The sequence below is a fragment of the Aquarana catesbeiana genome, linkage group LG03 (assembly GCF_042186555.1).
Source record: "Aquarana catesbeiana isolate 2022-GZ linkage group LG03, ASM4218655v1, whole genome shotgun sequence".
NCBI lineage: Eukaryota > Metazoa > Chordata > Amphibia > Anura > Ranidae > Aquarana > Aquarana catesbeiana.
Genome location: NC_133326.1, coordinates 613,954,958 through 613,967,934, shown reverse-complemented (window position 1 = coordinate 613,967,934; position 12,977 = coordinate 613,954,958). Strand labels below are relative to the sequence as shown.

General features: G+C 44.6%; 1 protein-coding gene across 2 annotated transcripts in view; it reads left to right on the top strand.

Annotated features, from left to right (window-relative positions):
* Positions 1–6,928, top strand: part of LOC141133109 (chromaffin granule amine transporter-like) — an 88,250-nt gene extending 81,322 nt beyond the window's left edge. For both annotated transcript variants that reach the window (XM_073622254.1, XM_073622253.1), the window contains 2 exons: positions 6,134–6,267; positions 6,344–6,928. In XM_073622254.1, coding sequence (XP_073478355.1) covers positions 6,134–6,267; positions 6,344–6,484 — 275 coding nt within the window. In that variant the 3' untranslated portion in view covers positions 6,485–6,928. The remainder of the gene's footprint in view (positions 1–6,133; positions 6,268–6,343) is intronic.
* The last annotated feature ends 6,049 nt before the right edge of the window (positions 6,929–12,977 follow it).

Below are 12,977 nucleotides of genomic sequence, written 5' to 3'. Positions count from 1 at the left end.
TGGTGTATTTTTTTTTTCACATTGTAAAGATGCTTTTTTTGGTTAATCAGGCATGTTTCAAAGCATAACGTACACAACTCAGGAACTTATAAAGTTCAACTTTAATAAATTGAAGGCAATATCAGATATTAGTGGGAATTTCAGAAGAGAGAAAGTAGGGTAGCCAGGCCGAAAACTCCTCAAGGAAATTTGATAACGGTCCGGGGGGGGGGGGGGTGGTATATCAATTGTTGGAGAGAATAGACATATACAGTGAGCTTCAAATGATGAGAGGGACAGAGAGGGAGGAGAGTGAAGAACCTGAAAGGTGCACTGTGGGGATAGGAGGAATCCCACTCCACCTCCCTTGCGTCCATTAGATCTAGGGGAGTGAGTCCACAGAAGGCCACCGTGGGAGAGGGAAGCAGGAGAAGGAGTGTCAGATTCATGGAGCCAGGTTTCAGTGACAGCAAGCAAATTAAAGGAGTTAGTGACAAAGAGGTAATGAACGGCGGTGATTTTGTTGCAGACAGAGCGGGTGTTCCAGAGGGTACAGGAGAAGGGAAGGCTGGTTTTGGGAAGAAGAGGAATGGAGACTAAATTGTGTAGATTGTGACTACTGCCAGAGGATGTGGGGTGATGGGTGGTTTGGGTACAGTTAAATAAGGGAGGCTCAGGGTTTGGGGATATGTCTCCAGAGGTCAGGAGAAGCAGAAGAGTAAGGGAGGTAATATGAGATTTATTTTAGGGGACATGCTTCAGCATCCCAGGGGTTTTGTTAGCATGTGGGATTAGCGTTAGAAAGAGGTGATGAGTGCAGTAATAGGGAGAGAGGAGAAGTGAGGGTGATATGTACAGATTTTGGGGTGGAGAAAAGAGTTGAAGAAAAGAGAGTTCGAGGAGAGAGGCTGCAACTGTGAAAAGGAGACGTAAAGAGTGCATGTTTCAGAGAGGAAGGAGAGTTGATTTGGAAATGAGGTTACCTGCAGTCTGGTGTTTTGTAAGGTAGTTTGCTTTGTGCAAATCACTGAAGTGCAAGAGCGGAAATGCCACTTATTTAAAGAACCAAATTTTTTTGGAAGAAAATTATAACTTCTAATAACTTCTGACAAGTTCTCCGACACAAGATAACATGAGCTAAAAATTTGTGTCAGGGAGGGAGCTTAGAGGGAGATAAGCACCAAGCTTGTCTATTCAGAGGATAGATCTGCATGTTTCTTTGTTCCTCTGCCTATGGGGAGGGGGATGTCCTTTCCTCCAATCAGCTTTCACACATTGTAAATGCAGTCTTCCCACCCACCCCTGTGTAATGCTGAAAGATTTTTAACACAATCTGCACTTTTCAAAGGGTGTAGAAAGGGGAAGACTGCAGGTATACAAGTAAAACTTATGTTGGAGGATTTGTTTCATCTCTGTGTACCATCTGAGGCTGTTCACTTCAATGGGTATATGTGAGGGTTTACAACCACTTTAACCACTTTCCGACCGTATACTGTGTAGATACGGTGGCTCTCCTGCACAGGATCACGTACCTAGTATATGAACCTGCACTTCCTGGTCTGGGGTGTGTGCGCCAAAGGCAGCGCGCTCCCACTGTGATTAGACACAGCGGGGGCTGATCGGCAGGTACAGAGAACTCAGTGTCCGTCGGCACTCACAGATGCTTAAGGAACACAGGCAGAATGGTGATCTGCTTATGTAAAGAGGGCAGATCACCGTTCTGTCACTACAGAAGACATGGATCCTGTGTCTCTGCTAAGCAGGGGCGCCAACCCATGACTTCTCCTAGTACAAGCACCTCTCCCACCATAGTAAAGCACATGTTGGGTACACATTTAACCCTTTGATCGCCCTTAAAGTTAACCCCTTCCCAGCCAGTGTCATTAGTAAAGTGACAGTGCATATTTTTTAGCATTGATCACTGTATTAGTGTTACTGGTTCCCAAAAAGTGTCAGTGTCCCAACTGTCCACTGCAATATCGCAACCCCACTATAAGTCATTGATCACTGCTATTGCTAGTAAAAATAAAAAATAAAACTTCCCATAGTTTGTAGACGCTATAACTTTCACGCAAACCAATCAATATTCACTTATTGGGATTTTTTTTTTACCAAAAATATGTAGCAGAACACACATTAGCCTAAATCGGTGAAGAAATCAGATTTTTTTCAAATTTTTTATTGAATATGTTTTAGAGCAGAAAGTAAAAAATATTGGGTTTTTTTTCCAAAATTGTCGGTCTTTTTCTGTTTATAGCGCAAAAAATAAAAATCGCAGAGGTGATCAAATGCCACCAAATGAAAATACTATTTGTGGAAAAAAAAGGACACAAATTTTGTTTGGGTGCAGCGTTGCACAACCGGGCAATTGTCAGCTAAAGTAATGCAGTGCCGTATCGCAAAAAATGGCCTGGTCATATAGGTGGGTAAATCTTCCGGAGGTCAAGTGGTTAATGCTGTGAACTTAGAGCACTTTCATACTGGGGTGGGGGTCAATCGGCAGTAAAGCACCGCTATTTTTAGCGGCGCTTTTCAGTTGCTAACGTGGAGCTTTTAACCCCCCCGCTAGTGCCCGAAAAAGGGTTAAAAACGCCCACAAAGCGCCGCTGCCGAAGCGCTTTGCGGGCGCTTCAGCAGCATTGGCCATTGATTTAAATGGCAGGGGCGTTTTAGGAGCGGTGTATACACCGCTCCCGCAACGCCCCAAAGATGCTGCTTGCAGGACTTTTTTACCCGTCCTGCAAGCGCGCCGCTGATAAGATTGCAGAACCCTGAGTCAGAGAATTTTCTCTGTTAGCTACTTTGCTGCTTTTGTGGGTGGGATGGTGTGGCCCCCCAGCCTCGGAGATACACCCCACTCACCTAAGAGAGCACCTGGTGTGAGCTGTTCTGTGGAGTGTGTGCAGAAAAGGTAAGCTGGGAGGATTTCATCAGTGATGTGATTGTAGGTACCTCATGTTAAGCTAGGTCTGCTGAGTTAATTTAGCTTAGCATAGAAGTGCATACAGTAGTTGCCAACAGTCCTGATTTGCCGGGGACATTCACAGAAATCAGACCGATGTCTCGGGCAAAATCCAGAAAAATAGGCTTTGTCACAGGCATCACTATGATGGCGCGGACCGCACCTGGGCAACACCAATGGCATTGCTGCAGGGGTCCCATGTGGCCCCCCTGTCATACTGACTCACGCCCAACACTCCTTTCAGTATGCAGTCTTGTCCCGGCTCAGCTTGTGATTGGTGTGATCGGCTGTGGAGGGGCTGGGTGTCTGCTGTGCCTCATGAAGCTGCAGGACTGCCTTTTTCTGCTCAGCTTATCTCTAGCTTATTGAAGAGAGGGGGGGGGGGGCATGGTGGTGAACAGGGAGAGACACCCAAGGCAGGTACCCATGCCTGCCGCCAGAAAAGCTACAGCCGTGGTGAGTCCTCCTATAGAAAGCTGTCTGCTGACTGTCCTGTGCAGAAGTTTTTGTGGGCCTGTCCCCCACTGTCCTGTCCCAGCAGCCGGCCGGAACAGCCCAGCTCATAACCCCCCATTCACCAACCCTATTTACCCCCTTCTTCCCCACCCCCCCAGTTCTGCTCACCCCCCTCTTCTCCATTCCCCCCAACTCTGTTCACCCCCTTCTTCTCCATCCCCACCCCAACACTGCTCACCCCCCTCTTCTCCACCCCCCCCCCCCAACCCCTACTTACATTCCCCATATATTACCACATTTTCCACTATGTAAGTTGTCTCAGACTCTATTTAACCACAGACCCTTTAAGCCAGGGGTGTCCAAACTACGGCCCTCCAGCTGTTGCAGAACTACACTTCCCATGAAGCATTGTAAAACTCTGAAATTCACAGACATTACTAGGCATGATGGGAATTGTAGTTCCTGAACAACTGGAGGGCCATAGTTTGGACACCTCTGCTTTAAGCCATGCCCAACGTTCAGCGTATTTTAAACCACGCCCATTTTTTTGCAGCGCCGCATTTTTGCCTCTGGCTAGACCACACCTACAAATAAATGCCCCGCCCCTTACTAAAATAATTCTTTGCCTACAGAAAAAAAAGTGTCTCTAAAAAAAAATTTCAGAGTGTTGGCAACTATGCATATAATTGTATAGCGCTGATCGGCGGTCACGTGACCAGCCGTCTCTCTCCTTTCCAGGTCTGACAGCAAAGTGGGCGGAGCTGAGAAACCCCCCGCTGACGTCAACCTGGAGGAGAGGAAAGAAGGAGAGAGGCGGCCAGTCATATAACCGCCGTTTTTTTGGAAAACACATACAGTGGGGCACAGCATTTATTATAACAGAGGGGATGGTAGCAACAATAATATCTTATGATACCAGAAGGAGGGGGGGGTACTGGTACGAGCTGACAGGCAGGGAGGGGAGGGGGGAGGATGACACAGGAGACACACAGGAGAGCAGAGAGCAGGGCTGCGGATGACATGGGCACGTAAACTGACTGCAGTGTCAGGGCTCAGCAGCCATGATACACCGTGGTCAGTTTACAAGGGGGAGGGTATAGTCAGGCATAATCAGCCAGGTATTTCAGGTGTTACAAGGAGCCCAATTACACAGCACAAGCACTGTGCTGTATAACATGCTCTAAGGGAACAGGATCATTTTTTTTTTTTTTTAGGTTAACAAACACTTTAATGATGTGCTGCATTGCTCATGCACTAATAAGAAATTCTCTAAACTGAAATGGGAGATCTTAAATCCCAACTGGAAGATTTCCCTTCTGTTCCTGTTCCAAAGACAACTCACAGTTTGACTTTTCCCCTACCTTAGTCCTAGACTAAGAGGGTGATTCTACTCACCAGGGACAAAGACACCAATACATGATAAGTGGACTAAGGGCAGTTTTTAGTTTTGTGTGACATTTAAAGTGAAAGAAAAGTCTAACTCTACCTATTATTAAAATAGTTCCCTTCCCCCTCCTCCTATCTACCCTGTATAAAAAAAGGATCTGTATTTTTAATCCATTCCGGTCTGGTCATGTAATCCTGCAGCTCCAGCTCCCCTGCCCCAGTGAGCGACTGCTGCATTGGAGAAGAGGAACTGCCAACGACTGGGCCATTGGAGCCTATGAGTGGCATCATGACCACGAATTCTTAGCCAATGAGGGCTCCCTTACATAGAGGAGCCAGAGCTGCCAGGGGGGAAGGGAACATTTTTAAGAACAGTTAAGCTGGCCATAGATGATTTGAATTTCGGCCTGTTAAGCAGGGACCAGCCAAGATTCAAACCATGTATGGACAGACTGATTGTACCAAAGTCAATCCATCAATCAACTTCGGTACAAGCAGCATGTTGGATTTTCGGTATGGGATTATTGCCAGGGGCTATAGCTGCTAGCAATAATGACTGTGTTCTCCTGGTAGGGACGGCTCCCCGAAATCCCCCCCCCATCCCCAAGGGGAGAACACAATGGCTCCTCGGAAGGGATTCCCCCATCAACACTGTGTTGATGGGGAAATTGAGCGTTTTTTCTTTCCTGCGACCAGTGGCGGCTGGTGGTAATTTTTTTTTTTTTTAGGGGGTTGGGCAGCAAACCGCCAACCACCCCCCCTCCTCCCACGGTCGGGGCGGGTTGATCGGTGCACTCACGTCATCCCTGGCGGACAATCACGGGCAGCTTCCCCAGCTCTCCGCCTCGGGCATCACGAACAGCTTATCCTTCCTCTGCCTGACGTCTTCCGTCTCTTCCCTCCACCTCGGCGGACAATCAGAACGCTTCTCCTTTTGGACAATCGGTATACGTATCTCAGAGCTGTGCTTCCTGATTGGTGGAGAGGCGATTCAGTGTGAGAATAGTGGATATTTATTCACTATTCTAACACACCTGGGTGGGCTCTGAGCGCAATGCTCTGTGTCTGGAGTCCACCCTATCCTATTTGTTGTAAAGGAATATAATATGGCCCTCATGTATCTTGAAGCTCTAATTGGGGCTAGCTGCAAAACAAAATTTGTTTAAAAAAAAAATGTTAAAAAAACTAGCCACTGAGAAATGAGTACCTTGTTTATGTAAATGTACCTTGATGCATTGTCTGCAGGTGTTATATTTTATGGAATAAACTCATGCACTGATATATGTAAGATTAGAAATTCATACAACCGTTAAATAGGCTTCCATAACCTTTAGACAATTGCAATTTTAGGACCTGCAACTGGAGGAGCCATTGCAAAGGCCATAGGATTTACCTGGTTAATGGTCATCATTGGAATTTTAAATATCATCTATGCGCCTCTCTGTCTCTTTCTACGCAATCCACCAGCTAGAGAAGAGAAACTGGTAAGAAGAGTCACAATTTTTAGTTTTACATCGTCTATTACAAAACTGCTTCTAATGAATTGTCTCAAATCTGTAGGCTATTATAAACCAGGAATGCTCCATGCAGACAAGGACTTACATGACTCAGAGTAATACTCCAGATCTGCCACTTTCTGACCACAGCAGTGACGAGGAAAACGGTGCTATCCGCAACAGAACCGGAAAGATACCCCATTGACCAGTTTTACAACAAGAGTGGTAATGGAGTGCATATAGAAACCTGCAGACTGTTACTTTTCCAACAGCAATCCTCATTGGTCAGCACTTTGGAAAAACAAATTGGATATTAGAATATTATGTCATGTCCTGAAGAATATAATGCAACAATCACAGAGATCCTTTCCTCCCTGGCACCACCCGGACAGAAGTCCTCTATGTATCTCCATCCACTCCTGCCTTGATTACAGCCAGTACAGCCAGGCCACACCAATCCACATTTAGGGTTTATGCTATCGTAGACATTTGTTAATGATGGCACCATTTCCTGCACACTCTGTGGCTTTTCTCCTCACTCATGTTATGTGATTATTACCATGTTGTGAAGCTATAAAAGATCATGACACTATATAAAAGTTAATAGCAGCAACAATAATAACCACTAAAATTAAAGCAGTTTACAGTATGTTATGGAAGTCTTCATGCTACATGGACTATATATGGTCCATCAATCGACAACCAGAAGGAAGAGAGATGAACTGTCCATTGCCAATTCTTGTAATTTCCCGTGTAAATCCCACTCTACCAGTTCTGCTGCCCCAGTTCTATTCCATCATGTATGAGCTGTTGATTTAGGAAATAATATTCATGCTCCCTAAGGTTCCTTTCACATGGGCGCCATCAAGATGTGACACCCTCTGCCCCCCCCCCCCCCCCACAACTAGTGAATTAAACCCATGAATTCTATGGGGTCCTTCAATTTTGGGGGGGGGGGGGGGTCACATCCTTATATCTCAGTGGTTCATGCTGGGGCTTATAGTCCATCACTTTTGGGGGAGTCACATCCTTAGATATCAGGAGTTCATGCTGAGACTTGTGTAGTCCTTCAATTTTTTTGGGGGGGGAGTCACATCCTTAGATATCAGGGATTCATGCTGGGACTTGTAGTCCTTTGCTTTTGGGGATGTGAACCCCTCAAAAGTGAAGGACTACAGGTCCCAGCATGAACCCCTCAGAGCTGAAAATGTGACCCACCTCCCTGAATGGCAGTTTGGGAATGTGGTCACACTACCTGCGTGGCTTGCACAAAAAGTGACAGCCAGCTTCCACCAGGCAACATGCCGGTTCTGGGTACCTGAAGACTAGCGGAGGTGAGCTGGGGAGGTGAGGAGGCGCTGGATCCCTGGATAGGAGAAATGTCTGTTTATTAAAAGTCAGCAGCTACAGTTTTTGTAGCTGCTGACTTTCAATTTTTGGAAACCTGGCTGAAACTCTTCTTTAAGTTCACGTTTAAGTTCAAGTTTTTATCCTTTTTTTGCATCATTTTGTTGCATTTCTAAGCGCCGGAGCCGTGAGGCGGCTATACCAGGGCTCACAAGGGGCGATTGCTGCCATGCAGGTCAGCGGGACTGAGGGGGGCGAGATGGGGGTCCTGTGTAAGTAAGTTCACCTTACAGATTTTTCTTTTTTTATTAAAGTATAACTAAAGGCAAAACTTTTTTTTTCAGTTTTGGATAGAGTGGAGAGGGATTAGAACACCTGTCAGATTTTTATTGCTGTCCGTGTGTCTGTTAAGAAGATTCACCCTCTCTATTTGTCCTGTTTACCATTATCATTTAAAGTGAAAGTAAAAGAAAATCCCACATTTTGGGTTGACCCCAGAAAAGTAATAGAGGGGAAATCTTCCAATGGGGACACTAGTTTTGGAGACCTAGGGGTCCCCAAGGAATTCGCTTAATTTGCAGAGATTTTCTCTCACTTCCTGTTTGGCTATGGGACAGGAAGTGAAGGGAAATCTCCACAACGGGACATAGATGGCGGAAAAAAAATCTAACAGGGGTTATAATCCTCCCTTGTTCTATCTAAAATTTAAAAAAAAAAAAAATTATATATATATATATTATATTATATTGCAGCTTACCAAACCTTAGATGTGATGGATGGATTTTTTTTGGCTTTTTCATCAATTTTCACCTTTTGATCTGCCAGTAACTTTGTTATTTTTTAACAGACCAAGCTGTCCAGCAAACGAGCCAGTTAGAGGGTTGTGACAAACCATTTAACACTGGGGTGCTTACACTGGTCCAGCTTTTATTAATTTATGTAAAAGCTTTATGTAAAAAAAACTGTTGCTGTAACTGCTTAAAATTAGTCTGAGTTCAGCTTTAATTATTTAAAGTTATAGTTCACCTTTACAGAAGAAAAATAAATGTGAACTAACAGTGCAAACTCTCTGGCCCATGCTGTACTTACCTCCAGCAATGATGAGCTGTCAGTGGAATTTCCCGTTTTTATGCCTCTTCTTCGCTCAGCACTTCCAGGACCAACCAGAGCTATTCTAATTGGTCAGCGCCATTACAATGAATTGCTCTGGCCTGTCCTAAAAGCACTGCATTGAGAAGAGGGAGAAAAGGGAGAACGTAAACTAACCCTTAATGGATAAGTTCACCTTTAACCACTTCAGCCCCGGAAAAGGATTTACCCTCTTCCTGACCAGAGCATTTTTTGTGATTCTGTACTGCGTCGCTTTATCTGACAATTACATGGTCGTGCGATGTTGTACCCAAACAAAATGAACTTACTTTTTTTCCCAGAAATAGAGCTTTCTTTTGGTGGTTTTTATTTTTTTCGCTATAAACAAAAAATAAGCGACAATTTTGAAAAAAAAAGCAAGAAGTTTTTACTGTTTGCTATAATAAATATGCCCAAAAAATATATAAAAAAAACAGATTTCTTCCACAGTTTAGGCTGATATGTATTTTTCTACATATTTTTGTTAAAAAAAATCGTAATAAGTGTATATTGATTGGTTTGCGCAAAAGTTATAGCGTCTACAAAATAGGGGATAGATTTATTCCATTTTTATTATTAGTTTTTTTTTTTTTACTAGTAATGGCGGCGATCTGCGATTTTTATCAGGACTGCGACATTATGGCGGACACATCGGACACTTTTGACACTATTTTGGGACTATTGTCATTTATACAGCGATCAGAGCTTCAAATAGCCACTGATTACTGTGTAAATGACACTGGCAGGGAAGGGGTTAAACACTAGGGGGCGATCAAGGGGTTAACTGTATCCTAGGGAGTGATTCTAACTGTGGGGGGGAGGGGCTCACTACAACATTACAGAGATCACTGCTTCCGATGACAGGGAGCAGTAGATCCCTGTCATGTTGCTAGGCAGAACAGGGAAATGCCTTGTTTACATAGGCATCTCCCCATTCTGCCTCTCCTCGCTGCAATCACGGGCCGCCGCCAAAAATCGAGTTCATGGGACCCGCGGGCACAATCCTGCGGCAGCACACCCGTGCCCGATAAACGGCAAATTCAAAGGGATGTACAGGTACGCCCATTTGCCTGCCTGTGCCATTCTGCCGGCGTATATGTGTGTGCGGCAGTCGGCAAGTGGTTAATAACATGTTACATGTTACACCCATATTCAGGGTGTATCATGTTATGAAAGCACCGGCCCCCACGGCCCCCTTTGTCGCTGTCAGGTTGTAGTTCTCAATGAACTACCATGGCACTGTTGAGCACTATGGTAGTTTGTTGAAAGTTCCTGTCAGAGTGTAACTGAATGCTTGTACAAGATACGAGCACACAGCTTACACACAGAGTCTGCAAGAGCCCTGCATAGCACCCATGATCTGCTAATCGTGGGTGCAATCCTTTACAGACTCCCAGTAAAAAAAATAACAAATGCATTTTTATATCTGCAAAAAGATGTGCATCTATTTATTTATTTATTTTTTAAAAGGTGAACTTATTCTTTAACCGCCTCCCGCCTGCCGTATAAGCAAATGACGGCGGAGCTCTCCTTCTGGAAAGCCTTCATATGACGGTACCCCGTCACGCACCGATCACATGTAAACAAGGAGATGCCGTTTATCGGTTCTCCTCGTTGCACACTGACAGAGTGTGAGGAGAGGAGAGCTGATCAGTGGCATCTCCTCACAGGGGAGACTTGTATAGGTAATCAGGGCACTGATCATCAGTGCTCTAATTACAACGCAGCCCCAACAGTGCCCATCAGTGAGGCCAATCTGTGCTGCCTTTCAGTGCCCATCAGCGCCTGCCCATCAATGCCACCCATCCATGCCGCCTATCATTGCTCATCAGTGCTGCCTATCAGTGCTGCATATTAGTGCCACCTATCAGTGCCCACCAGTGCTGCATATTAGTACCTCCTGATTAGTGTCACCTCATCAGTGCCCATTAGTGTCGCCTCATCAGTGCCCATCAGTGAAGGAGAAAAATGACTTGTTTACAAAATTTTCTGACAGAAACTAAGAAAAACTTTTTTCCTTTTTCAAAATTTTCGGTCTTTTTTGTTTTTTTCAGCAAAAAATAAAAAACCCAGCGGTGATTAAATACCACCAAAAGAAAGCTCTATTCATTTGGGTACAATTTTGCATGGCCGTGCAATTGTCATTCAAACTGCGACATCGCTGAAAATTGGCCTGGGCCGGACGGGGGTGAAAGTGCCTGGTACTGAGGTGGTTAAAGCTGTCCATAGATGGATCAAAGTTCAACTGGTTCAGCAAGGACCAACCGGATTTCGATCCATCTATGGCCATTCCACCTGCTCCACATTTGTCTAATGATTTTGTCAAACAGGAATGTTGAAAAACTCCTGTTGAGCAGCCAGCTGCAGCCACTAATCAGTGTATTCTCACAACACAGGAGACCCGCTATCAGAATAGAGTGGCACAAAGGGGAGGATTCCCCCATCTACCATGCATGTGTGGATGGAGGAAACTTTTTTTTTTTTGTTTGTTTTCCATCGGTCCTCTGGCAGAAAAATGTGTTACTGGCTGGATCACCAGGTAAAAGTAAAGGTAAAAATGACTAAAAAAAAGAAAACGAAAGCAGCCACCACATTTCAGGATTGGTAGGCTGCAATATGTTACATTTTTTTGTTTTTGGGTTGAATATTGCTTTAACCACTTGCTTACTGGGCACTTAAACCCCCCTCCTATCCAGACCAATTTTCAGCTTTCAGCGCTGACGCACTTTGAATGACAATTGCGCGGTCATACAACACTGTACCCAAATGAAATTTTTATCATTTTTTCCCCACAAATAGAGCATTCTTTTGGTGGTTTTGATCACCTCTGCGGTTTTTATATTTTGTTAAAAAAATGTAAAAAGACTGAATTAAAAAAAAAAAAAATGTATATTTTGTTATAAAAACTTTAAAACAGGTAATTTTTCTGCGGCAGTGATGGGCACTGATCGGCGGCAGTGATGGGCACTGATGGGTGGCAATAATGGGCACTGATCAGTTACACTAATAGGCAGCACTGCTAGGTGGCACTGATTGGCACTACTGGTGGGCATTGATAGGTGGCACTTGTGGGCATTGATAGGTGGCACTTGTGGGCACTGTTAGGTGGCACTGTGTGCACTGTTAGGTGGCACTGTTAGATGGCAAAGATGAGGCAGATGTGCCTCTTCACTTCGGGACTTTTGTCCCTTTCATCTGAGCCGGTGATCGGCTTTTCTTTCTACTCACGCTATCAGCGTGAGTAGAAAAAAAAAAAACGATTACCGATCTTTTGTTTACATCATGTGATCAGCTGTCATTGGCTGACAGGTGATCACATGGTAAGGGGCCTGGACCGGCCCCTTACTCGTATCGGTGATCAGCCGAGTCTCAGTGACTCGGTGATCACAGCGCGCTTGGCGCGCGCCCTGCAGGGCGTGCGCAGGGTGCGTGCACAGGAGTGGCCGTCTCCCGGGAATTCAGGTCCGCGCTGTGGCCGTCATTCGGCCATAGCGCGGATGTCAAGTGGTTAAAGAAGCTGAATTTTGATTCCCTGCAATCAGTCTCTGCACTGTTTATTCAATAGTTCAGTAGTGTACACAGTTAATTTTAATGCTGCACTGCTAAGCCCCGTACACACGATCAGATTTTCCGACAGGAAATCTTCGATGTCAGGCTGTTGGCGGGAAATGACCGTGTGTATGCTCCATCGGACAATTGTTGGCCAACTTTCCGTGGACAAATGTTGGCTAGCAGGTTTTCAAATTTTACGCGAACAAATGTGTGTTGTCGGATTTTCCGAGTGTGTGTACTCAAGTCCGTCGGCCAAAAGTACAAACACGCATGCTCGGAAGCAAAGACGAGCCAGAAGGCGGCCAGTCTTGTAAACTAGAGTTCGTAATGGAGAATTAACATTCGTGACGTGACAAATTATGAAATCTCCAAATGCAGCGCACAATTCTCTTCTTCTTTAATGGGATAATAATTAAACTGCTTTGCTGGTGATACTGATGGAGTTATTGCAAACTAATTTTCAAAGGCTTTTTTTTTCTAGTGATATCAAGAATAATATTATGCTTTTTTTTTTTTTTTTTTTTTTGGACAAGTTACCACAACACCATTATCCCGTAGTTTTTACGATCAAAGATACAACTATGTTGGTGTTTCTTGTCAATTTTACATTGTATTTTTTTAAATGTAACTGCCTACTCCCAAACTGTTATTTGACATAAAACACGTAAGTA